Below are 25,978 nucleotides of genomic sequence, written 5' to 3'. Positions count from 1 at the left end.
GGGCTCTTTCCATATTTTGGTTACTGTGGACGTTGCTGCTATAAACATTGGGGTGCATGTGCCCCTTCAAATCATTGTTTGTATCCTTTGGATAAATACCTAGTAGTGCAATTGCTGGGTCCTAGGATAACTTTTTGGAAAGCCATCATACTGTTTTCCAGAGTGGTTGATATATTTTTCAGAAGAGGTAAAACAGAGTATTGAAAGGGCTCAACTGAGCCCTGTGAAGGTCCATTAAAGAAACTTCATGACTGAGGAGACATAAAAGGTCTCACCAAATAGCAAAAAGTCTGCCACATGAGAGGGGATTATGCTTATTCTTGTTAGCTATAAAGGAAAGGATCAAAGGTAGGAGGTTTCAGAGAGGAAGGTTTTAGTTCAGCATAGGGAAGACTTGCTTACCTCAGTTTTTCCCACTTTAGGCTAAACAAGGTATCCTGTGTCTTTACTGCAGGATTTCTCAGAATCTTACTGTGGAAGAGGATATAATATGCCTCATTCCCAAAACTTATTTGTGCATAGAAACTTTTATTCACAGAACACTGTTAACTTCTCTTGAAACAATACCTCATAGAACAGATGGAGTTAAGACTGCTCAAAAATAAATAGAATATCTTCTGAAGAAGTAGGGTCAAGTTCACAGCAAGATATCTGGGAAAAGTGAATGGTGTTGCTGTCACTTTGGTATTTCTGAAACCATAGCCATTAAGACTTAAGTATATAACACTTAGGAAACTGAAGCAACTTCTCTTGTTTGTTCATTTACTATGTGAGACTCAATACAGTTCTAGATGAGATAATAGGGAAAAGCCAAAGGAAATGAAACTCTATGGTATAGTGGTTCTGAATTTTTTTCCCTAGAAATACACAGTAGTATAATGACATCTCCAAGTCTGTCCACTGGTTCATTCACTGCATGCAAGGTAATGTTTTTCACCTTTTTCATTAACACAGAAACAAAAACAAAAACCTCATGTTCTACTACTCTTGTCCTCCCCTGTGATTTTGCTGGGATCTTTATTTGGGACCAAGCCTCTCCACCAAACATAACCATTTATAAGCTTAAACCTAGAATGTTATAACCTTTTTTTAGTAAACAGGGAATTCTCAGTCCTAAATGAAGAAATGGCATTTAAAAATGACACGACTGATGAATGGATAAAGAAGATGTGGTATATGTATATATTTAATGGAATATCTTTTTAAAATCATTTATTTATTCATGAGAGACACACAGAGAGAGAGGCAGAGACACAGGCAGAGGCAGAAGCAGGCCCCATGCAGGGAGCCTGACATGGGACTCGATCCCGGGTCCCCAGGATCACACCCTGGGCTGAAGGCAGCACTATACTACTGAGCCACCCAGGCTGCCCTATATAATGGAATATTATTCAGCCATAAAAAGAACTAAATATTGCCATTTGAAACAGCATGAATGGAGCTAGAATGTGTTATGGTAAATGAAATAAATCTTTAAGAAAAAGACAAATACCATAGGATTTCACTCATGTGGAATTTAAGAAATAAAACAGATGAACATGATGGGTGGGGTGGGGGAAGAGAGGCAATCCAAGAAGCATACAATTAACTATAAAGAACAAACTGGGGATCCCTGGGTGGCGCAGCGGTTTGGCGCCCGCCTTTGGCCCAGGGTGCGATCCTGGAGACCCGGGATCGAATCCCACATCGGGCTCCCGGTGCATGGAGCCTGCTTCTCCCTCTGCCTATGTCTCTGCCTCTCTCTCTTTCTCTCTCTGTGACTATCATAAATAAATAAAAATTAAAAAAAATTAAAAAAATAAAAAAAGAACAAACTGATGGTTACCAGAGGAAAGGTGAGCAGGAGGATGGGTTAAATAGGTGATGGGGATTAAGGAGTGCACTTGTGATGAGCACTGGGTATTGTATGTAAGTGATGAATCACTAAATTTCTATACTGGAAACTAGTATTATACTGTATATAAACTAATTGGAAGTAAAATAAAAACTTGGAAAAAGAAATTACAGTTATGGTAAGAGTAAAACAGGAAAAATTTATCAAGGCAGACCCACTACTTTGAGGCTGACGAGCGTAATAATAAAAAAAGGAAATTGGATTCATAAAAATATTGTTGTTATTAAATATCAGTTACAATAAGTAAGAAATGATGTCATAATTAGAAAAGGCTGGCCCAACAACATTGAAAAGGCATGGCTGGCAAATTATAATTAGTGTCCATACAACTGTCCACAGGAAGGCATAATCCAGCTGAAACACTGTAGTCCCTAAGAAGAATGTGCACTAAAGAAGACTCAACAAGATTTCTCCAACTTATACCTGTTTTTGTTTTCCAGAACCATGCATACTACATTTAATTTGGTTTCCAAAGATCTATCAGTGTGAAGAAAGGGGTGTTGGGTTAGTAGATAAAATACTGTAATTATCAGAAAGATATATTTCTTCTGTGTATTAATAAAATGTCATTTGTTTTCTACCATCAGTACTGAAAAAATTTCTATGGTTTTATGAAACGTATATAGCTGACAGGCCAGGTTCTGAACCAGATCACGCCATACATACCAATTCTTGAGGTCCTAGTGAATAATACAAATATGTTATTTATGAAGAAACCATTTCTGTTATTCTGCAATTTTTCCCCTAAACCCCTCAAAAAGTGGACTCATTAGTTCTAAATGGCAAGTAAAGGGATTCCCACATAACTTTGCATAACCCCAGAGACTAATTTCAATTTTACTTTTTGTGTTTTTAATGGCCATTTAGAGATGCTAGGCCTGCTTCAGCAATACTACACAACATTTGCAGAGTTTAGTAATTGTTGGGAAGACATAGAGTCTCAGGGGACTTGCTTATTAATGTACTGGAATATCCAGGCCTAGAACTGCCTCTATCATGAGAGAAAAGTGGGGGAGATCGGCTCAGATATGATGCTACTTCTCTTCCCTAACCAAGTAGGAGAAAAAAATGCCTTAGGATGGGTGATGACCAAGACCAAAGCCAGGAACTGGGGTTTTGGAAGAGTCCAGGGAGCTATTATAGTTTTGTCTTCTTGGTCTCCAAGTTGATTATATTCCCTTGGATGTGGGGAATCTGCTTATCTGCTGGCTCCTGTAAATCCTGCGGCTGTATAGGAACATAGTAGTAGCCCATGATGGAGAAGACCAGGCAGACGACCAGCAGGAGACAGGAGAACAAAATGAATTCAGCCCACTGCAGGAAGAAATAAATATAAGAGAAGAATATGAAGAAATCTGAAACTAAATGGATCTTCATAGGATGAGGACTAGGGAGTAAACTGACTCAGGGTCGCCAATGTAGGCAGAGGTTTGTTAAAAGAAGAATGACTTGACTGGCCTCTCCTCATATGGGCCTATGGTGGTCATTATTGTCACTCTTATATATATATATACTTGGCAAAGTCTATATTTATCTAACTCATCTCACACCACAGCACTGAGTGGGGAATGTGGGGTGCAAAGAGATGGGGGGAAGATGGAGGAAAGGAAATTGGAGGGGAAATCTTAGGTAGACACAAACTCCTGATTCCATCAGATCCATACCTGTACCAGGCCACTGAACTGTGCCACAACAAGCACGATAATATTCCCAACTGCAACTGTCAACAACCAGGCTGCCTGTAGTACAGATTTCATGCTAGAGGGAGCCTAAAGAGGACATAGGTTTGTGAGTAAACAAACTCCCTAACACTATAACCCATGCATCTATCCAGAAAACTTCTCCCACAAAAGTTTCCAAATTTGAACTCCCCCCACCCCTAACTTTAGCTATCATGTTGATTCAAGGGGAGATAATAATGTTAACAGCAATAATAAGGTGGACCTCTTAATTGAATATTTTAATTCATTATGTAATCTTCATTATACCCTAAGAGATAAAGTGCATCAGTATTCTTACTTTACACATGAAGAAAAATAGCATTGGAGAGATAATTAACTTGCTCAAGTTTACACAGTAAGTTGTACCATCAAAATTTGAACATGGGCAGTTTAACTCCACAGTCCTTATTCTTAAAGTAACCCTTTCCTAGGTCCCAAACAGCATCAGCTACTATGCTGTACTGCCATGATCCTGGGATTCAAGATGACTCTTGGTTCAGGGTCATATACAAGGAATCCAAGGCCAAAAAATATAGAGGTCTTGGCCAGGATCACATATCTATCTAAGGCATTGCTAGGCTTAAAACTCATCTTTCTCTGAGAAATATATTCACATCCACTTTTCACTTGCAAAAACCTACCTGGGAATAAGAAAACTCAAGTCCTGTGACAGAGAACATGACCTCCCCAGCTGTAACCAGGGCATATTGTGGTAGCTGCCATGCAATGGACAGTTTGTTGGCTGGAATGTCTTCCATCTTCCAGGCCTGAGGATCCTGGTTGGTACTCTTAGTGAGGAAAAGAAGAAGGGCTTATTAGTAGTCTCAAGTAAATATTTCTGACCTACAGCATTCTATGATCTTATACCCATCCTCTCTTTGTATTTGCATCCTTTAAGAGATTGAGAAAATTCTATACAATTTCAGTTTTTGAAATTCCTTTTGGTAAAACTTGCACTCACCAACTGGCTTCAGTCAATCAGATACCATTATTGACACAGTTCTTAAATGGCAGACCAGAATATTTTGATATTGTAGTTGGGATTTCCACCTTTTGATCCATAGGTATTTTGAACCTGGCCAACATTTTAAATCTAAAATGACTTCTGAATTACATAAACATAATGAATTTTCAGGAAGCACATTCTTGAGAAAAGTTTAATTCCTTGCTTAATTTTCAATGTAAGTACAATTTAACTATTTTTAACATTTTCTATTAAAATTTTTATTTTACTAAAATTACTTTTTACAAAATGAATTATTTTCTTGGTAAACTTTACATAAAAGATTTTTTTAATAATAAATTTATTTTTTATTGGTGTTCAATTTGCCAACATACAGAATAACACCCAGTGCTCATCCTGTCAAGTGCCCCCCTCAGTGCCCGTCACCCATTCACCCCCACCCCCCCGCCCTCCTCCCCTTCCACCACCCCTAGTTCGTTTCCCAGAGTTAGGAGTCTTTATGTTCTGTCTCCCTTTCTGATATTTCCTACCCATTTCTTCTCCCTTCCCTTCTATTCCCTTTCACTATTATTTATATTCCCCAAATGAATGAGAACATATAATGTTTGTCCTTCTCCGATTGACTCATTTCACTCAGCATAATACCCTCCATTCCATCCATGTTGAAGCAAATGGTGGGTATTTGTCATTTCTAATGGCTGAGTAATATTCCATTGTATACATAGACCACATCTTCTTTATCCATTCATCTTTCGATGGACACCCAGGCTCCTTCCACAGTTTGGCTATTGTGGACATTGCTGCTAGAAACATCGGGGTGCAGGTGTCCTGGCGTTTCATTGCATCTGTGTCTTTGGGGTAAATCGCCAACAGTGCAATTGCTAGGTCGTAGGGCAGGTCTATTTTTAACTCTTTGAGGAACCTCCACACAGTTTTCCAGAGTGGCTGCACCAGTTCATATTCCCACCAACAGTGTAAGAGGATTCCCTTTTCTCCGCATCCTCTCCAACATTTGTGGTTTCCTGCCTGTTAATTTTCCCCATTCTCAATGGTGTGAGGTGGGATCTCATTGTGGTTTTGATTTGTATTTCCCGGATGGCAAGTGATGCAGAGCATTTTCTCATGTGCGTGTTGGCCACGTCTATGTCTTCCTCTGTGAGATTTCTGTTCATGTCTTTTGCCCATTTCATGATTGGATTGTTTGTTTCTTTGGTGTTGAGTTTAATAAGTTCTTTATAGATCTTGGAAACTAGCCCCTTATCTGATACGTCATTTGCAAATATCTTCTCCCATTCTGTAGGTTGTCTTTTAGTTTTTTTTGACTGTATCCTTTGCTGTGCAAAAGCTTCTTATCTTGATGAAGTCCCAATAGTTCATTTTTGCTTTTGTTTCTTTTGCCTTCATGGACGTATCTTGCAAGAAGTTACTGTGGCCGAGTTCAAAAAGGGTGTTGCCTGTGTTCTCCTCTAGGATTTTGATGGAATCTTGTGTCACATTTAGATCTTTCATCCATTTTGAGTTTATCTCTGTGTGTGGTGAAAGAGAGTGGTCTAGTTTCATTCTTCTGCATGTGGATGTCCAATTTTCCCAGCACCATTTATTGAAGAGACTGTCTTTCTTCCAGTGGATAGTCTTTCCTCCTTTATCGAATATTAGTTGACCATAAAGTTGAGGGTGCCCTTCTGTATTCTCTATTCTGTTCCATTGATCTGTGTCTGTTTTTGTGCCAGTACCACACTGTCTTGATGACCACAGCTTTGTAGTACAACCTGAAATCTGGCATTGTGATGCCCCCAGCTATGGTTTTCTTTTTTAAAATTCCCCTGGCTATTCGGGGTCTTTTCTGATTCCACACAAATCTTAAAATAATTTGTTCTAGCTCTCTGAAGAAAGTCCATGGTATTTTGATAGGGATTGCATTAAACGTGTAAATTGCCCTGGGTAACATTGACATTTTCACAATATTAATTCTGCCAATCCATGAGCATGGGATATTTTTCCATCTCTTTGTGTCTTCCTCAATTTCTTTCAGAAGTGTTCTATAGTTTTAAGGGTATAGATCCTTTACCTCTTTGGTTAGGTTTATTCCTAGGTATCTTATGCTTTTGGGTGCAATTGTAAATGGGATTGACTCCTTAATTTCTCTTTCTTCAGTCTCATTGTTAGTGTATAGAAATGCCACTGACTTCTGGGCATTGATTTTGTATCCTGCCACGCTGCCAAATTGCTGTATGAGTTCTAGCAATCTTGGGGTGGAGGCTTTTGGGTTTTCTATGTAGAGTATCATGTCATCAGCGAAGAGGGAGAGTTTGACTTCTTCTTTGCCAATTTGAATGCCTTTAATGTCTTTTGTTGTCTGAATGCTGAGGCTAGGACTTCCAGTACTATGTTGAATAGCAGTGGTGAGAGTGGACATCCCTGTCTTGTTCCTGATCTTAGGGGAAAGGCTCCCAGTGCTTCCCCATTGAGAATTATATTTGCTGTGGACTTTTCATAGATGGCTTTTAAGATGTTGAGGAATGTTCCATCCCTACACTCTGAAGAGTTTTGATCAGGAATGGATGCTGTATTTTGTCAAATGCTTTCTCTGCATCTAATGAGAGGATCATATGGATCTTGGTTTTTCTTTTGCTGATATGATGAATCACATTGTTTTACGAGTGTTGAACTGCCTTGTGTCCCGGGAATAAATCTTACTTGGTCATGGTGAATAATTTTCTTAATGTATTGTTGGATCCTATAGGCTAGTATCTTGTTGAGAATTTTTGCATCCGTGTTCATCAGGGTACATTAAAGATTTTGTTGATCAGTTTTGAAAAATCCATATCAAATACTGCCTGCTATTTTTAATTCTATTTACTGGCCATTATTTTTTAACTCAGATCTTACACATTAAAATTATGTCAAAAAGAGGCAATTTTTTCCGCAGAATTTTAGTCAAAAGGATTTTTTCAGGATCAATTTTTTTTTGTTGTTACTAATGTTACCAAATATACATGATTCTAAAACCTTTATTGGTTTTTCTAGAAGTACTTTTGCTATGCAGGTTTTTAGCTATAGTTGGCTTTATTTTATATAGGCTATGTCTACTAACATTTGTTATAAATAGGATAAAAATTCTAAAATTATATATATTTATTGGAATGAAACTATTATTAGGTAGTAGGTGTAATATCTAAAATATAATGTAATTAAAATGGTAGTTAAAGCATCAAGATCAGAAGTCCTTGAAATCAAAACTCTTTGATATCCAAATGTTCTTGATCCTCTGAGTCAAAGGGACATTGGGTTCAAAATAGGAAGGTAAATTTTGCTTCAGATGATATTGTGAATAATACACAGGTGTATGTTTGCATTTTCTTAGGCTAAGGGGAGACCATGACTTGAACTTCTAAATCAAGGTCAAATACTCAAATGCTCACAGGCAGATAATTAGGTAAATGAAGCAGGCTGAATAGGAATGATGGGGGCTGTGGTAAAGTGGATAGCACAGGCCCCATCTAAAGTGAAAAGCCACTACAGCACCAGTCAATTGACATGGTAAAATCTGTTATTAAATCTTCTGATTTTGTTTTTAAGGAATGTTAAGAATTCAGCTTCTTAGGTGATATCTCCTGAATTTTAAGTATTGTCAAATAATGGTGATTATTATTACTTTTTTCAGTAGTGTCCAGGCCAAACAAAACAGGACTATGGAAAACACTGGACCCTGGACTCCAACTGATGATCTCTACTCTAAATGCTTATTAGATACTGGTATTCAGAAACAATATATAGGACTTCTATCTGGAGTAGCTTACAAAAGACAGAACAAATGAAAAGTGGAAAAACACCAGGAATACAAGTATTATGGGTTGAATTGCGTCCCCTTAAGATTCACATGTTGAAGTCCTAACTCTTAGTTCTAACTGAGAATGTGACCTTATTTGGATATAAGGTTGTTGCAGATATAATTAGTCATGTTAAAATGGGGGCATTTGGGTGGGCCTTAATCCAATATAATTGGTATCTTGGTAAAAAAGCAGCAAACTGGACACAGCAAGCATACAAGAAGAATTCCATATGATGATGAAGGTGAGACTATGGTGATTCTTCTATACATTAAAGAATACCAAATGTTGCCAAAAAGCCACTAGAAGCTAGGGGAAAAGCATGGAAAAGATTCTTCTTCACAGCTAAGGGAAAAGCGTGGAAAAAATTCTTCTTCACAGCCCTCAGAAGGAATCAGTCCTACCAACACCTTTGTCTTAGACTTCTTGCTTTCATGACTGTGAAACAATAAACTTCTATTTTTAAGCCACCCCATCTGTGGCACCTTGTTATAGCAGCACTGGAAAACTACTACTGGATTGTTTCATCATCTGAACATTAATTAAGGTAATATACCATATCAATAGAATAAAGGACAAAAACCACATAATTATCTCAATAGACATACATAGAAAAAGCATTTAACAAAACTCAGCCCCTTTTCATGGTAAAAAACAAACAAACAAAAACCTCAACAAACTAGAAATAGAAGGGAACTTAGCCTACTGAATTATGTCTATGGGCATTAAGCAGGGGGCATGATGTAACAAGCATTGGGTGTTATATGCAATTGATAAATAACTGAACTCTACATTGGAAACTAATGATATATTATATGTTAATTAATTGAATTTAAATAAAATAAGATAAAAATAAATGATATCTATGAAAAACCCCAAACTAACATACCTAATGATAAAGGCTGCATGTAAGAAATAGTGAAAGGGACCATAAGGGAAGGGGGGAAACTGAGTGGCAAAAAATTAGAGAGGAAGATAAATCATGAGAGGCTCCTAACTCTGGGAAACAAATAAAGGGTTGCAGAATGGGAAGTGGGTGGGGGGATAGGGTAACTGGGTGACAGGCATTAAGGAGAGTACATGATGACATGAGCACTGGGTGTTATACCATACGTTGGTAAATTGAATTTAAATAAAATATAAAAAAAGAAAAGGAAGAAGTAAAGCTATCTCTATACCGATGATATGGTCTTGTATGCAGAAAGTCCCAAGGGGTCCACTAAAAAAACTATAAAACTAATACAAACTAAAAAACCAATAAATGAATTCAGTAAGTTTGCAAGATATAAGATCAACATACAAAATCAATTGTTTCTCTATATACTTGCAATGAATAATCCAAAAATGAAATTAGAGAAATGATTCCATTAACCATAGCATCATGAGGCACTTAGGTGGCTCAGTTGGTTAAGTGTCCCACTCTCATTTTGGCTCAGGTCATGATCTCAGGGTTGTGAGATTCAGCCCCATGTCAGGCTCTGCACCGGACTGGGTGTGGAGCCTGTTTGGGATTCTCCCTCTGCCCCTCCCCACTCCTATCTGTCTAAAACAAAAACAACAAAAAACCCCAATAGGATCATAAAGAATAAAATGCTTATGCATAAATTTTAACAAAGTAAATGTAAAATCTATAGTCTAAAAACTACAAACATTATTGAAAAAAATTAAGTCTTAAAGAAGATCTAAATAAATGGGAAGAAATCTCATATTCACTGATCAGAAGACTTAATATTGTTAAGATAGCAATATTCATCAAAATCACCTACATATCTAATGCAATCTCTATCAAAATCCCAGCTGGTTTCTGATTCTAAGCTGACCCAAAAATGGAAATCCATGGGGCCCATAGTAGCCAAACCAATCTTGAAAATGAAGAATAAAGTTGAAGGACCTATATTTCCTGATTTTGAAATTTTCTGCAAAGTAACAACAATTAAGACAGTATGGTACTAGCACAAGAACAGACATATAGATCAATGAAATAGAATAGAGTCTAGAAATAAGCCCTCACATTTATGGTCAACTGATTTTTGACAAGAGCACCAAGGCCATTTAATGGGAGAAAAACAGTCTTTTCAACAAAATGTGCTGGGACAACTGAATATTCACATACAAAAGAAAAAAGTTAACTCCCTAATTCATACCATATGCAAAAATTAACTCAAAATGGATTAAAGACCTAAAAATAGGTGCTAAAACTATGAAGATCTTAGAAGAAAACATAGGTATAAATCCTCATGACTTTGGATTCGGCAACAGTTTCTTAGATATGACATCAAAAGCACAAGCACCAAAGAAAAATAAACTGAATATCATAAAAATTAAAAATGTTTGTGCTTCAATGGACACCATCAAGAAAGTTAAAAAAATAACCTACTGAATGGGGAAATATTTTTAAATCATATCTAAAAAATACAAAGAATGCTTATAACTCAATAATAAAGAATCCAATTAGAAATTTGGTGAAGGACCTGAATAGACATTTCTCCAAAGCAGGTATGCTAATGGCCAATAAGTACATGAAAAGATGTTCAACATCAGAAGCTGTTAGGAAAATACATGTCAAGACTACATTGAGCTACCATTTCATACCTACTAGGATGAAAAAAAAACAAAAAAACAAAAAAACAAGCATTGGTGAAGATGTGGAGAAACTGTAACTTTCATATACTATTGATGGGAATGTAAAATGGAATTCATTTTGGAAAAGTTTCTAATGGTTCCTCAAATGTTTAAACATAGAATTACCATGTGACCCGGCAATTCCACTCCTTAGGTATATGTCCAAGAGAGGTGAAAACACATGGCCACACAAAAACTTGTACTCGAATGTTCTTAACAACATTATTTATAATAGTGAAAAGGCAGAAACAACCCAAATGTCCATTAAGTGATGAATCGACAAATAAAACATGTTACATGTATACAGTAGAGTATTATTTGGTAGTGCCAAGAAACAGAATATTTTTTGGTAGTACCAATATCAATAGAAGCACTGATACATGCTACAATATGAATGAACCTTGAAAAATATACCAAATGAAAGAATCCAGACACAAAAGGCCACATATTATATCATTCTATATTTCTATTATATGCCTACTGCCAATGTTATGTATTTTAACGTCCCTTCTAGAGACCTTAGTAGGCTTTCTAAAGTCATGATAGAACTTATCACTTTACACTAGAAATAAGTATGTGATTATAGGATAAATTCGGATGCAGATATAGATACATAGATATAAATATAGTTATATGGAAGGAGAGAGCAGGGGTGGCCATGAGCTACTTACATTAATAATAACAAACAGATATGCTGCACCAGACTCTAGTAGACCCATATTCAGTGAAAAGTCCTTATCTTCTGTTCTACAATGTACCACAGGGTATCTGGAACAGGACAATTTTAATTAGAATAAACACCACAACCTAGAAAAGCACTCCCATCTCCAGGGGGAAAGCTGATCTCATCTTTCTACTCAGGGTGAGTCAAGCATCAAAGCCAACATTTCTCTTTAAAGAGAAGTCTCTAGGAGTGGATTATTTTTATGCCAGGTTTTTCTGCCACTGATCTGAGTTCTTCATTACCTATTAGTATTTTTTTACACTTTAAATCTAAATAAAATAGGCACAAATCATCATCTTTTGTGGATTTCAGGCCCTAAGTTTTCTTATTTAACTCATAAAAAATTTTCTCCTCCAAGTCTTATGAATTAGTAGAACAGTACAAAACAGTGAACCTGAGTATACTCAAAATTAGCTGAGATATACCTAATCCCCCTATCTATATGGAGAGAAAACATTTAAGAACAATTGTTGATAAAAATAAAATCTCCACCAGGATAATGCTCTTACTCTCCACTTTGTACAGTTGTGTAAGCAGACACACCATAGTCTTCACCAACACTGAGGGAGACATCTGTACCCAGGGAGATGTTGATCTCCTTATGTAAAGTATTAACAAACCTAAGGGTAGAGACATTGTTACATATCAGACAAACCCTCACAAATAGGGACACCTGTTTACCCCTATATCCCCAGTAACTAGAATGGTTTTGGGCACGCAAAATGTATATGATATATATTGTTAAGTGGATGAATAAATGAACTCAAATGTAAGAAATAATCAGTAGTCTTAGTTATCCTTCACTTTATCTTTCCCGAGGTATTAGTTTTCCATCTGCCACACCCTCGCATCATCTCTAGCTAGGATGGACATTATCATGATCACCCATGGAAGTCTGTTTTCTCGCTAATCCGGCTTAGGTGCATCCAATTTCTTTCCCTCTTATAATGGTGGGATTCATCAATGGAGACTCCACTAAGAAAAATAATTATGTATACAAACAAAAAATATATACCAGTATTTACCTAAAAATGATACTGTATCCTCTTATAAATGAAGTCTGATTTGACTTATATAAAACTTAGACTCCCAGTCCTTAGTAGGCTCATTTTGGAATCTGCAGACAATCCTGACTCTTCTAGAATGATCTTTTTAGTCACCTGGACCTGTTTCCCTAAACTGTTTCCTCAGTATGGGTTTTGGTATTTTGATAGCTTTTGTACTAATCTCTCTTAAGTTAAGAAGGGCATTTCCTCTAGAACCCCTAATGTTGATTCCTGAACTTTATATAACCCTGCACTGATCTAGAAATTTCCTTTTTCCCTTTCTGGAGGTTCCAATGGTTCCCATGGCTCTCCAACCCAGGGAAGTCCTATCCTCACTATTGCCTTACTTATTTTGAGCTGTATACTTTTTCTAAAGCATATACAAAAGCAAATTATAATGATTGTTCCACCCTTCAGCAAAGTTCAGACATCCCATTAGAAGTTCTCCTCCAAAGTGCTAATCTCAACAGCAACCATGTGATCTTGGTGACCATAGGCATGTGTATCTATTTCATGCTAGATTTCCTGCTACAGAGAGCAAGTGACCTCTTGGGTGCTCCATCTCCATAACTTTCCTTGGCCATCTGACATGACTTTCAGCCTTATCTGGATTCGAAATCAAGTCTTTTGACTCCAAAGGTGTACCTTTACAACACCATGGTGCCTCTACAGGTGTATAATAAAACTATACTTTAAAAACACTGTAACAATAAGAGATATTCAACTAGCAACCATGAAGGGAGGATTATTTGGTCACTTCTAAATTTTTCTCTGGTGATCACAGAGAGGAAAGTACTCAATTATTTTCCTGAGAGAAAAATAAGGGGATAAAATTCAACAGAAAGGGATGTATGCATCAGAGCACAGAGGGCATATACAGATACAGGGTCATCTTTTTAATACCATATGGGAAAGCAAGCCTATCTGCCTCTCATTGTTCTGGAATATGCTTCTGACACCAATGCCCTTGATATTTAGGAGACAGAATCCCTGTACAAGACAAGTAGAATGTAAAGCTGCTTTATCTGAAGCCCCACAGATCAGAAGAGACTAGTATTCAAAACAGAGTGGCCTTGGGTCTCCTTGACAACCGAACCTTAAGGCTGTCATCCCACTGGTTGTTTTGTTTTCTTCATCCTTCACCTATAATGGAGGAAAGTAAAAATCAGTTACAGCTGATGACAAGGAACTTATAATCAGAAAATCTGATCATCAAGCATATCTTTGGTAAGGTATTGATTGATGAGCTGATCAAAATATTCTCAGATAACAATTTGGAACCTAAGCTACTCTTTAACTTACCATCATGCTATAAATATTTTTTCCATCTTCTCGAATGATCAGACTGTACCAGTTCTTCTCCTCCACAGAATGCTTAGTATAGACAGACATATTGTGATATTTTAGGTAGAAGTGGAAATCCTGGCTTCTTGTCTTTAGGTGGAGCTGGGCATAGTGTGGCATCTTCTGTAGAATGAAGAAATTGTCACATTCACTTTCTACCCTGTCACTATCTCATAGCATCCCAGGATGGGTAAGCTAATCAGATACTTTCAACTTTACCCTTTAACCTACTAATTCTATTTTTAGGAATATGTCATATGAGAGTAATCAGAGGCATGCATAAGGATTTATGAGTAAGGATGCTTATTATAGGATTATGCATATTAATAATAAAAACTTAAATACCTATAAGGAAATACTTCAATAAACCATGGTATATCCATAAAATGGAATATCATTTATCCATTAAATCATGTTCTCAAATTATCTAATGTCTTATGCATAAGAAATATACTTATGACTCAATGTTAAGAAAAAAAATCAAAGTTCAACATAGCATGTAGAGTGTGACTGCTTTTTAGAAATTATTCATGTATACAAAAGTGGTAATTGATCACCTCTGGATGATGGAATTTTAAGTGGTTTTTATGTCTTTCTATATAGTCTCCAATTTTCAACAATAGATATATATTATTTTCATCATTAAAAGATAATATTTTAAAGTAAATATTTCAGGGGTGACTGGGTGGCACCATCAGCTAAGCATCTGACTCTTGGTTTTAGCTCAGGTTGTGAGATTGAGCCCCATCTCAGGGTCTGCACTTGGCAAGGAGTCTACATGAGATTCTCTCTCCCTCTCCCTCTCCCCCTCCCACTCATACACTCTCTCTCTCTCTCTCTAAATTAAATAAATAAATAATTAAATAATTAAATAAATAAATAAATAAATCTTTTAAAAATATAAATAAATAAATCTTTAAAAAATATAAATATTTCAGAATATGTATGGTAATCTGAAAATATGCAAGCCAAATCTTTCCAGAGCATGTGATATTAGGAGGCAGTTTGAAATAACAATACAAATTAAAACCTACTGAGACCTTACAATGTCCCTGACACTATGCTAAACTCTTTACATATAATAGTTATCCTTCCAACAGCTCATGGCATAAAAATTATTGCCATTTTACAGAGGCTGAAACTGAGGTTTAGAGATAAAATAAAATTTGTTCAGAGTCTTATAGCTAGGGAATGGTGGAACCAGGAATTGGACTGGAGACCGTTTGACTGTTTGACAAGGGTATACTTCTAACCACTATATTATGCTGTCATCTTGTTGCATAATCTGAATGTGTTTCTAATTTATTCAAGTCCATATCTCACCTGAAAGGATCTGATGGACTCTTCCAACAGAATATTGTTTTCATCTCCCAGTACTGTCACCTTTACTTCCTCATCTGCCAGATTCAAGGCTTGCAGGAAAATCTCTTTGGGACCAGGCTGCGGTGGCGTCATTTTCTTAGGACGGAGATCACATGTCAGAATTACCAACAACTTTTCCCATACAATGAGAACATATCTCTCAGTCCTATCTCTGACAGTCTAGTCCATCTGGTCAGGAGGACATAGTTTTCTCTCTCTGAAGGCCATTTGGCTTAGAAAACTCTGAAGGCAGTTTGGAGGGGGAAACACCAGCTCAGTGCAGCAAGCACAGATACTACATGACAAACTCCATGATTTTCGACTCAGTTGTGACCTCATACCTCATTCCCCAATAATGGCTACTTGATCTACCAAATATTCAAAAACCCGTCTTCCCAAAGAGATGAGAGCTTGGATTAGTGTTTGGGAATTCCTTGACAATATACTCTGAATCATTCAGGTGGGAGGTGGGCCTCATTTTACATTGCTGTTCAATCCCTTATCTACTTATTTACCACAGATAGTTATGACGCATCCTCTTCAAAACAGGTACTGTTCTAGGTCCCAGGCAATCAAGATTGAACGAGTCAGAAGAGAGAACACAAGATATGGTCTTGCCCTCATGGAGCTTAAGATTTATTGAACTCACATTAATTTTTATCTCTACAGCCGCTGCAACTGCAAATGCCAAACTTGCTAGGATCATACCAACAGCCATTTTCCTAAGCGATCTACAGAGGAAAGGGAGAGACAATTATGTCTAAACTTTAGACTCTAAAGGATAAAATCAAAACCCTCTAAGCCTACCATTAAAGACCTTTCCTGAGTTGGTCCTAGCTACTTTTCAAAGTATTTCCTAGAACTTCCCTTCATATATCCTTTCTTCCTCTACTCATCATGCTGAACATTTTCCTACCTCAACTTTTGTTTATGATGGTCTTTCTTTCCATTGTCATCATACCAGAAAATAATAGTAATTCAGCCAGATTTTTTGGACACTTTACCATATGCCAGGTACTATACATTAGTTATTACCCCATTTTCTTCTCCTTCATAAGTCTTTCTTGACTCTGGCAGCAGGAAAGACTTTCTTCTTTCTCTATAATTCCCTAACATTTTAATTCCCTTCTTACTGCACTGGATATATTTCACATTGTGTAATAATTATCCTTGCATGTGTTCTACTTCCTTTACTAAACAGTGAACTCCTTCAGGGCAATATTTGTGCTGTTGTATTTGCATGGCGTTGGTGCTAATCTCAGTAATAATCTGCTCAACTAATGAGTAAATGACAAAAGGTCATTTGAATATGCTAATATGGCCATCAAAAAAATTGCTATTAAATCAAGAATTAGAGGAGGCTTGAAACCCTCCTCTGTCAAGTTTTCAAAGCATAACATTTTTTTTTTTAAGTTTTTACATTCCGGTTAGTTAAGATAATTTAATATTAGTTTCAGGTGTACAATATAGTGATTCAACAGTTCCATACAACACCCAGTGCTTCTATTTAGAATGGGAGAAAAGCAGTAGAGACAACTCTATTTTCACTCTTACCACGTATTTGCTTTGTTTTACATGGACAATAAAAGATTTAAGGGGATTAGTTGTCATCAGAGGCTTTATACTTCTTTGAAGAGGCAACATTTCATGAACAAAGCAGCAAGTGGATTTAGGAGCCTATTCTCACATACTTTTGACTTTCCATGAAGCTTAGATTTACCCCTTCAGCATCACACAGTTAAATCTGTAGTAATGGCTTGGACTCTCCATAATGAGAATTAGTTACATTCAATTCCCATTCTCCAGTACCAATAAGCATTTAATTAACTTGGATACATTGAAGCAGAAACATGAGAAGGCAAAAACAAATCAACGAAGTAGAAAAGTACTGACATTGAATCTTATCAAGCTGAGCAAATATTAAGTCAATCTGAGCCACAAAGGCATAGTGAGCACTTACGAGAAGCTAATTCCACATTTGGAAACCAGACGATAAATGACAAGGTCAAACAGCGGGATGAAGATAAGAACCAGAAGAGGATTTAGTACCTGTAATACGATGGTAAAAAGGATTAGTTATAAGTGTTTTTCTATCTTGAATGTAAGCATATGCTCTCATTTGCTTATGTGCACTCTCTCTAACATTCAAACATACTTTCATCATACTAAGTACAGAATGATTCCATATCTCTCAGTCCCTTTACACCCAGGACTCTAATTTCCCCTGCATAGTACCTCAGCCTCTAAATATCCTACAGAACTAGGGTGCCTGGGTGGCTCGGTGGTTGAGCGTGTCTGCCTTTGGCTCAGGTCATGATCCCTGGGTCCTGGGATCAAATCTCACAACAAGCTCCTCATAGGGAGTCTACTTCTCCCTCTGTCTAAGTCTCTGCCTCTCTTTCCTGTCTCTCATGAATAAAATCAATCAATCAATCAATCAATCAATCAATATCCTACAGAACCAATTTCATTCTCAATTGTTTTTTCTGGCAATCAGTTAGTAGTACATCCCTCCTACTTTCACTTTTCTTGTTTCCCAGCCCAAGGGAAAATGTCATGGAGAAAAGGAGAGAAGGAAGAATTGGTGATTAAACAAGAGTTAAAAAAAGAACTGGGAGTTACCAATAAACCGAGATTCTGACTTCATTACTCATACAACAAAGCTTTACACTTTGTTAGACAATATTTCCAAGATCCTACCTTAACATGGAAAAAAAAATCCAATGCTTATACTTTTCCTGTGAGCTCAAAAGTCACTCTCCTTGGAGTTCGGCAGGAGCTGCTTACTTAAAAGAGGATGTGAAAGAGAAGTGTGGGGCTGAAGGAGAATATCTTCATCCCTGTCCTTTTAACCCTTCTCAACATACAAGGACACAAACACCCAATTATGGTTGGTAATCCTAATACTTCAGATAGACGTATAGATGAGGAAAGCCATATATCCCCATGAGTATGGAGAAATCTCCTACCTGCATCTGGTCCGGCTGGAGCACAAAAAAACCCTGAAACATTATAATGAATTACAATTATATGGTGGCTAAAGACAAGTAAAGCTTAGATCAAAAATACTGCTAGTTACCTGCGATGAGTGTGGAGCCTGCTTGAGTTTCTCTCTGTCCTTCTCCCTCTGCCCCTTCCCATCATTTGTGCTATCTCTGTCTTAAAAAAATTGCTCTTTGGCAGTTGAGACACAAAAGATAAAATCTACCAGGTCTTTGGTTCAGGGCCACATTGTGCTTTTAAGGGTATTTGGGGAAACAGACTGGGAATGGCTTCAGGCTATATTTGCTAAAGACAGGGAGGCCTAAGAGAGAATACTCTTTTTCTTGAGAGAGAATAGATAGAGTCAGTGTGTTTTGTTAATTTTAGTCACTGCAATTGTAGGTGGTAATGTGTGATACCAGACATGGTTAAGATGAAAACTTCCACCAATACATAGTGTTTCCAAAGTTGTTCTCCAGGGGGTCAACAAGAGAACAACCATAGTAAATTCTGGACGACAAGAGAAAGGGAAAAAGTAAACTTGTATTTGGCAGACTCCAAATAGACTGGTTGATAAAATAATAGCATCATTCTACCCTGCCTTCTTCGCAACTAAGATGGTAGAAAAACAATATAATAATCTAAACAGTACAATTGAAAGCAGAGATGAAACTTGGAATTTGCCAAAGAATGGAGATTAGAAAAACAGAAAATACTGGGGCAGCCCCGGTGGTGCAGCGGTGTAGCGCCGCCTGCAGCCCAGGGCGTGATCCTGGAGACCCTGAATCAAGTCCCACATCCGGCTCCCTGCATGGAGCCTGCTTCTCCCTCTGCCTGTGTCTCTGCCTCTCTCTCTGTGTCTCTATGAATAAATAAATAAAATCTAAAAAAAAAAAGAAAGAAAGAAAAACAGAAAATACTGTTTACAACTTTCCCATTCCTTACCCATGTACAAAATACTGCCCTTCCAGGTCCTCTACATGATCCCTGCCGGAAAATGGGGCTAAATGTGTAGTAGATCCAAAATCAAGCCTGTGCCTGCTGTGCCCCAGGAAGGCTTAGATGAGAGCAAACAATCTCTATGCCAAGCCTGTATCACTTCATTTACTATCTTTTCAGTACTTCCTTGTATACATTTAAACCTTTCCATCCTTATAGTCCTGGTTTCTCAAGATAAGATTCTATTTTTTATTTCTAGAGTAACTTTTTAAATTTTGCCTACTCAGTACCTTGATGTTAATGGCACCTTTCTTCTGATCTTAAGTCAGTTTTCAGGCAAAAACACAAAGAAATAATTTTTCCTTAAAAAAAAAAGGAAATTTATTTATTATGAAGAAAATAATAAATTTCTCTAGGAAATCTTTTCTCACCAAATTCCCATTCATCCTGGTGGCTTGCAACGTCCATCGTGAACCCTAGAGCAGACAAATGTTATTATTAGAAATCTTTTTCCTGTTAGGGAAAAAGGGCTGAAAGAAGGGGTAGTTTTCAAAATAACTACTTTTACCTGCTGATCCAGAAGAGCCCAGAACATAGGCAATGGGATATAAAGGAATAGTACCCTGGTCAGTGCCTTCACATCCATAATGAGCTGCTTCTGCAAAAAGAAGGAACAGGCTAAATTGCTAGACTTGGTTTTCTTGCTAAGAGTAGAAATGTGCTAGAACAGTAAGAGAAGAGGTCAAATGGAACAAAAGGGAATCAGTTTGGACTTAGGAAAATCTCCATGGAACCATAAGATATTTCTGCAGTTCCAACTTACAGGGTATTTCTCAGCTGCCCAGTCCAGCCAGTGTTGTCGCTTTGGAATATCCCCAGAGCGGTTGTTGAAACGGTTGGAAATAGCAAACTATGGTAGAGAGAGGAGAGACAAATGAAACCACCCCTGCCTTTTCCAATTCATTATCCCTTCCCTCAGACACACATACTTTAAGTAACTTACTCCAACTCTTTGATTTCATCAGACGTTGAATTTCAGAATATTTCAGATATAATTTTATCTATTCTTATGTCCTTTTGGCAACATATATAACACATACACATTACAGAAGGTATTTGCCAATTAAAAAAAAAACGGTTACATTATTATTATTATTTACTTAATGGTTGAGTAGAGGCACAGAGGAAGATGGATTAATCTCAGTTTGGCAAAAGGTACAGAGGTAGAACAGAGGTCTTTGGGAAAAATGAATACCTATTTTTGAAGGCCTTTATGCTCAGCATAGCATCTCTTTCCCATTGATTGAAAAAGGCAGGTAAACAATTTAGACTTACCCAGATACATTTGACAACTTGAGTCACTATGTTTCCTTCAGGAGGTGGTTTTCTGTATATTTTGCTTCCCATTGTAAACACAACTGCAGTTGATACACAAAAAAGGTTCTTAGCTTCTTGCTTAACATATTTGGTATGTCAGTGCTAAGTAAAGGCTTCCAAAGTGTAGGAGTGACCGGCAAATCTTTTCATGGGAGGGGACTGATTAAATTTCCTGACTTTGGAATTACACAAATTATGGAAGCCAAGAGAAGAATAAAATGGTCAGTTCTTTTTTTAAAAAAGATTTATTTATTCATGAGAGACACGCCGAGAGAGAGAGGCAGAGACACATGCAGAGGGAGAAGCAGGCTCCATGCAGGGAGCCCAACGTGGGACTTGATCCTGGGTCTCCAGGATCACGCCCTGAGCTGAAGGCGGACACTCAACTGCTGAGCCACCCAGGCATCCCTAAAAAGGTCAGTTCTTAAGGGAAGTAATCTGTTGAGATTTTGTTGTATCACAGAAATAGAAATCATCTCTGAAATCTGTCTTCTCTAACTCTACATCTGATATTTTATCAACTTTTCATTGAGATTCTTTCATCAATGTATTTCCTGTCTGCTCTTCTTTTGCATGACTACTGCCACAACTCTTGTGTAGGACCTCACAACCTCTGCCCTGGATTATTAAAATGGCTAGCGCAGCCTGGGTGGCTCAGCGGTTTAAGCACCACCTTCAGCCCGGGATGTGATCCTGGAGACCTCGGATCGAGTCCCACGCGGGGCTCCCTGCATGGAGCCTGCTTCTCCCTCTGCCTGTGTCTCTGCCTTTCTCTCTCTCTCATGAATAAATAAATAAAACCTTTAAAAGAAAAATGGCTACCGACTAGTTTCTCAATCCCTGGTTTCTTCCTTCTCTTATCTGATGCCAAATTAAATCCTTCTTTCCAGGACCTACCTAAAAAGCCCAAACTCCTGGCATGAAAGCCCTTCCCAACTTCATTATTATCCTGATGGTTATTATTATCACTAACCATCTTTAAAGTTTATTATTATATGTAAAATGTTAAGCATTTTACATACATTAACTGATTTAACCTGAAAAAAGAAATATGTACTACTCTCTCCATTTTATTAAAGAAATTGAAGATAAAAGAAATTAGGCAATTTGTACAAATTACATAGCTAGAAAATGCCAGAAATTGCATTTTTGACCTGAGGCCTGCCTGACTCAAAAATTTATGCTCTTAATCACCATAAAGCATCTCATCCACCCATTCTTGCACTATACACTGTGCTAGGCACTCCTGGTACTAAAGATAAAAAAGATATGGCCTCTGTAGAGCTCACCTCAATCTACGATTTCCCACATTATGCTTCATTATTTTCTCTTAAGTACTCTACATTCTAACCACTATTCATCATTCCTACAAAAAAATTCTCTTCTGTACTATTGTACTTGAGCTTATTCTCTTTTCCTTACCCCATGTTCTTTTTTTTTTTTTTTAATTTTTATTTATTTATGATAGTCTCACAGAGAGAGAGAGAGGCAGAGACACAGGCAGAGGGAGAAGCAGGCTCCATGCACCGGGAGCCCGATGTGGGATTCGATTCCGGGTCTCCAGGATCGTGCCCTGGGCCAAAGGCAGGCGCCAAACCGCTGCGCCACCCAGGGATCCCTTTTTTTTTTTTTAAGACTTTATTTATTTATTCATGACAGACATAGAGAGGCAGAGACATAGGCAGAGGGAGAAGAAGGCTCCTTGCAGGGAGGCAGATGCTCAACTGCTGAGCCACCCAGGCATCCCTACCCCATGTTCTTTAACCACATCTCCACAGATAATTATAAGCTAATTTTATTTTCTCATTTTTCTTTCTTTTTTCCAAATGACCAGAAATTAGACGATATTATTTTTATAATTATTAAATAGTAAATATATTTTTTTCAAGTTTATTAACTAAAATCAGCAGGAAGACTCTATCTTGGTACCATCCCAGATGTACTTTCCTCCTTAATAGATTTCTCAACTCCAGCAACATGTCCCTCTAGTAGATCGTCTACCAAGATGTCTTTGTCAGTGACCAGTAGCACTTTCCAGTATCTTTATGCACCAGAATGCCTGCATCCCCTTACTTTTCCTTACTTTAACTTTCTAAACTCTCTATTCCTCTCATATTCACTTGACCACTTTTTTTTTTAAATCATTCTCTTGGTTTCTCCAAAGCTTCTCCAAATATTACCCTTTATCTACCACAGCCTTCTTATTGCTGACAGAAAAAAAAGTGGTTAAGAGAAAGGATGCTAATCCTGGGAGACAAGTGGGCAGATAAAGAGGTATCTAGACAAGAGGAAGATTCTGGAGGGGAAAAAAGATTGCTCCTGAAACTAAGAATGATCCTAAAAAGAGGCTAAAAATTTCAATAGTGTAGGGGACAGTGGGGTAACAAAAGGAAGGCCAGGTGATAAACTGGGTAAGACCACATTTGAACATCAAGGCCACTTAACTAAAGAAGAGTAGGAACTTTAAGTTTCTCTTCTAGTTCTTCCTTGCTGTAGAGGATATTGCCTCATTGCCTCCCACTTCACAAAGGAAACAGAAGCCATCAAATGGAAATTATCTTAACTTCCTGCCACCGAACCTATTAATTCCTGTATCCCCACACCTATCCTCTCCTCCCTCCAGTTAGTTGAAGGTGATGTTCTGATGTTCCTCATCATTACAAAGGTAATCCTGCCATGTGTGCTTTCGTACTAATTATATTATCTTTTCCTTACATCTTTAATGTCTTTCTCTACTAGAGTCTCCCTAATAATAATCAAGCATGCCTGACATCCTCTCTTGACTCCATGTCACATTCAGTTATATATACCATTTTCCCTTTCTCACCTCTTATTCACTTCCCACTCTAAACAGTTTTGGATCTTCACCAATCTACCATAACTGACGTTCAACTATACCTTCTTGTTGCTCTATTCAATGGGCATTTTTCTCTCTGATCTCACTTGCCCATTCAGTAACATTTGTTACTCTGAACAATTCCTTTAAAACTGCTACCACTTTGGCCACTCCTTAGTTTCGTTTGTTGGCTTTTTCTCTTTGCCTATCTTTTTTTTTTTTTTTTTTTTTTAAGTAGTCTCCATGCCCAGTCTGGAGCCCAATTTGGGGCTTGAACTCACAACCCTGAACAATTCCCTTAAAACTGCTACCACTTTGGCCACTCCTTCTTAGTTTCATTTGTTGGCTTTTCCTCTTTGCCTATCTCTTTTTTTTTTTTTTTTTAAAGTAGTCTCCATGCCCAGTGTGGAGCCCAATTTGGGGCTTGAACTCACAACCCTGAGATGAAGAGCTGGATGTTTAACTGACTGAGCCACCTAGGTGCCCTACTCTTTACCTATCTTTTAATGCTGGTATTCCTCAGAGTTCTATTCTAGCCCTCTTTTTACTTTAATCTTATTATCTTTTAGTTATTTCATCTATTTTTTTCTTTTGTATATTTTTATTGGAGTTCGATTTGCCAACATATAGTATTATACCCAGTGCTCATCCCGTCAAGTGCCCCCCCCCCAGTGCCCATCACCCTTTCATCTATTATCATGGCTTAATTGCTATCCATACACTAATAGCTCTAGATCTTTACCTGTAGTCCAAATATTTCTTCTGAGCTCTAAAACTGTATTTCCAGATAACTGATAACTCCAATTAGATGTTTCAAGGACATCTAATATGTAACATGTCCAAAACTAAATTCATTAGTATGATGATCCCACTACTACCTAGTTGTTCAAGTCAGAAACCTACATTCAGTGTTGACTTATTTTCTCCATCACTTCATCCAATCATCAAGTTTTGTCAATTCTACCAGGGCTGATACTAGTCTGAGCTGAGTGAATCACTTACCCTGAGCACAAAATCTTAAAGAATGCCAAAAATTCAGTAATCAAGATAAATAATATCCTTGCCTCACCTTTAACCAATTCTTTTTCCACATTACAGTCAGGGACTGTGATCTAACAATCACTTCTTTATTCAGAATCCTTTTGTAGCTTCCTACTCTATTCTCCAGATAAAGTTCTAATTCCTTAATGATTTAAAAGGCTCTTCATTATCTTCATTTCTGTTAAGTTTCTCCTCTTTATCTTTTTCATTTATACCTGGGGCAGTCTGAATTCCTTTAATGCCTTCAGATATGTCACAATTATGTCTCACCTCCTTGTCCTACAGATATTCTGTCTTCTTGATTAATTGCTGCTAATCCTTTAGGTCTCACCTTAGATACCATTTCTTTAGGCAAACTTTTTCTGATCTTTTTTTTTTTTTTTTAAGATTTTGTTTATTTATTCATAGAGACACAGAGAGAGAAAGACAGAGAGAGAGAGGCAGAGACACAGGCAGAGGGAAAAGCAAACTCCATGCAGGGACCCTGATGTGGGACTCAATGCCGGGTCCCCAGGATCACACCCCAGGCTGCAGGCGGCGCTAAACCGCTGCGCCACCAGGGCTGCCCCTGATCTACATTCAGAGTTGTAGTCAGACATCCCTTCCATGTGATCCCATAGCTTTCTCTATACTTCCCCAGTTGTGACATTGACTATATTGTAAATTTCTACTATGTCTGTCTCCTTTTTCCTGCTGGACTATGTTAGTTTTTTCAAAGCATAAGCTCTGTGGCTCTCTAATTCACCAGTGTGACTCCAATAGATAGCAAAGGATCTGACACATAAAAGTTCATTAAATAAGTGTGTGTTGAATCAGTGAATGAAAAAATAAATTAATTAAATTATAATGAAAGGCCAGAGAATTGAGTTATTTATTGGTACCCAGGAAACTGAACTGCTGAGTACGGACAGCAAACAGTACTTATTTAACATTTCATAATTTATAAAACATTTCACTTTATTCTTTTGATCTTCATAATTACTCCAATATGTTAATATTACTATTATGCCATGATCCAGAGGAGACATAGCACTAATAAGTGGAAAACCTGGACAATATTTGGGAAAATGTTTGGCTTTAACAGAAGAAGGAAGCAAGGAATGTATTATCACAGCTCTCCTGGAATAACACATAAACTAACTTGAAATTAGAATTAGAATCTGACTATTACTATTAACCACCCCCTGGTTAGAAAATAATCAGGACTGAACATTGAGTTTCTGCCTTCTTTCTTCCTCTATTGAGCTCTTTATGTGCTTGGACTGGATATCTTCCAGGGTGGAGGGGTGGAGGGGT

At 37.4% G+C, this 25,978-nt stretch overlaps 1 protein-coding gene across 2 annotated transcripts in view; it reads right to left on the bottom strand.

Annotated features, from left to right (window-relative positions):
• Positions 1-2,091: 2,091 nt before the first annotated feature.
• SLC15A2 (solute carrier family 15 member 2) overlaps positions 2,092-25,978 on the bottom strand; it is a 36,564-nt gene continuing 12,677 nt past the window's right edge. For both annotated transcript variants that reach the window (XM_025475686.3, XM_025475695.3), the window contains 15 exons: positions 20,764-20,846; positions 20,252-20,338; positions 19,997-20,086; positions 19,860-19,904; positions 18,477-18,509; positions 17,468-17,556; positions 16,157-16,238; positions 15,469-15,603; positions 14,104-14,268; positions 13,898-13,944; positions 12,265-12,375; positions 11,703-11,799; positions 4,257-4,403; positions 3,559-3,663; positions 2,092-3,208 (listed from right to left, as the gene is read on the bottom strand). In XM_025475686.3, coding sequence (XP_025331471.1) covers positions 3,032-3,208; positions 3,559-3,663; positions 4,257-4,403; positions 11,703-11,799; positions 12,265-12,375; positions 13,898-13,944; positions 14,104-14,268; positions 15,469-15,603; positions 16,157-16,238; positions 17,468-17,556; positions 18,477-18,509; positions 19,860-19,904; positions 19,997-20,086; positions 20,252-20,338; positions 20,764-20,846 — 1,493 coding nt within the window. In that variant the 3' untranslated portion in view covers positions 2,092-3,031. The remainder of the gene's footprint in view (positions 3,209-3,558; positions 3,664-4,256; positions 4,404-11,702; positions 11,800-12,264; positions 12,376-13,897; positions 13,945-14,103; positions 14,269-15,468; positions 15,604-16,156; positions 16,239-17,467; positions 17,557-18,476; positions 18,510-19,859; positions 19,905-19,996; positions 20,087-20,251; positions 20,339-20,763; positions 20,847-25,978) is intronic.

This window comes from Canis lupus, chromosome 33 (genome assembly GCF_003254725.2).
Source record: "Canis lupus dingo isolate Sandy chromosome 33, ASM325472v2, whole genome shotgun sequence".
Classification (NCBI taxonomy): domain Eukaryota; kingdom Metazoa; phylum Chordata; class Mammalia; order Carnivora; family Canidae; genus Canis; species Canis lupus.
The sequence above is the reverse complement of the archived record's forward strand: the minus strand, read 5'-3'. Positions and strand labels throughout refer to the sequence as shown.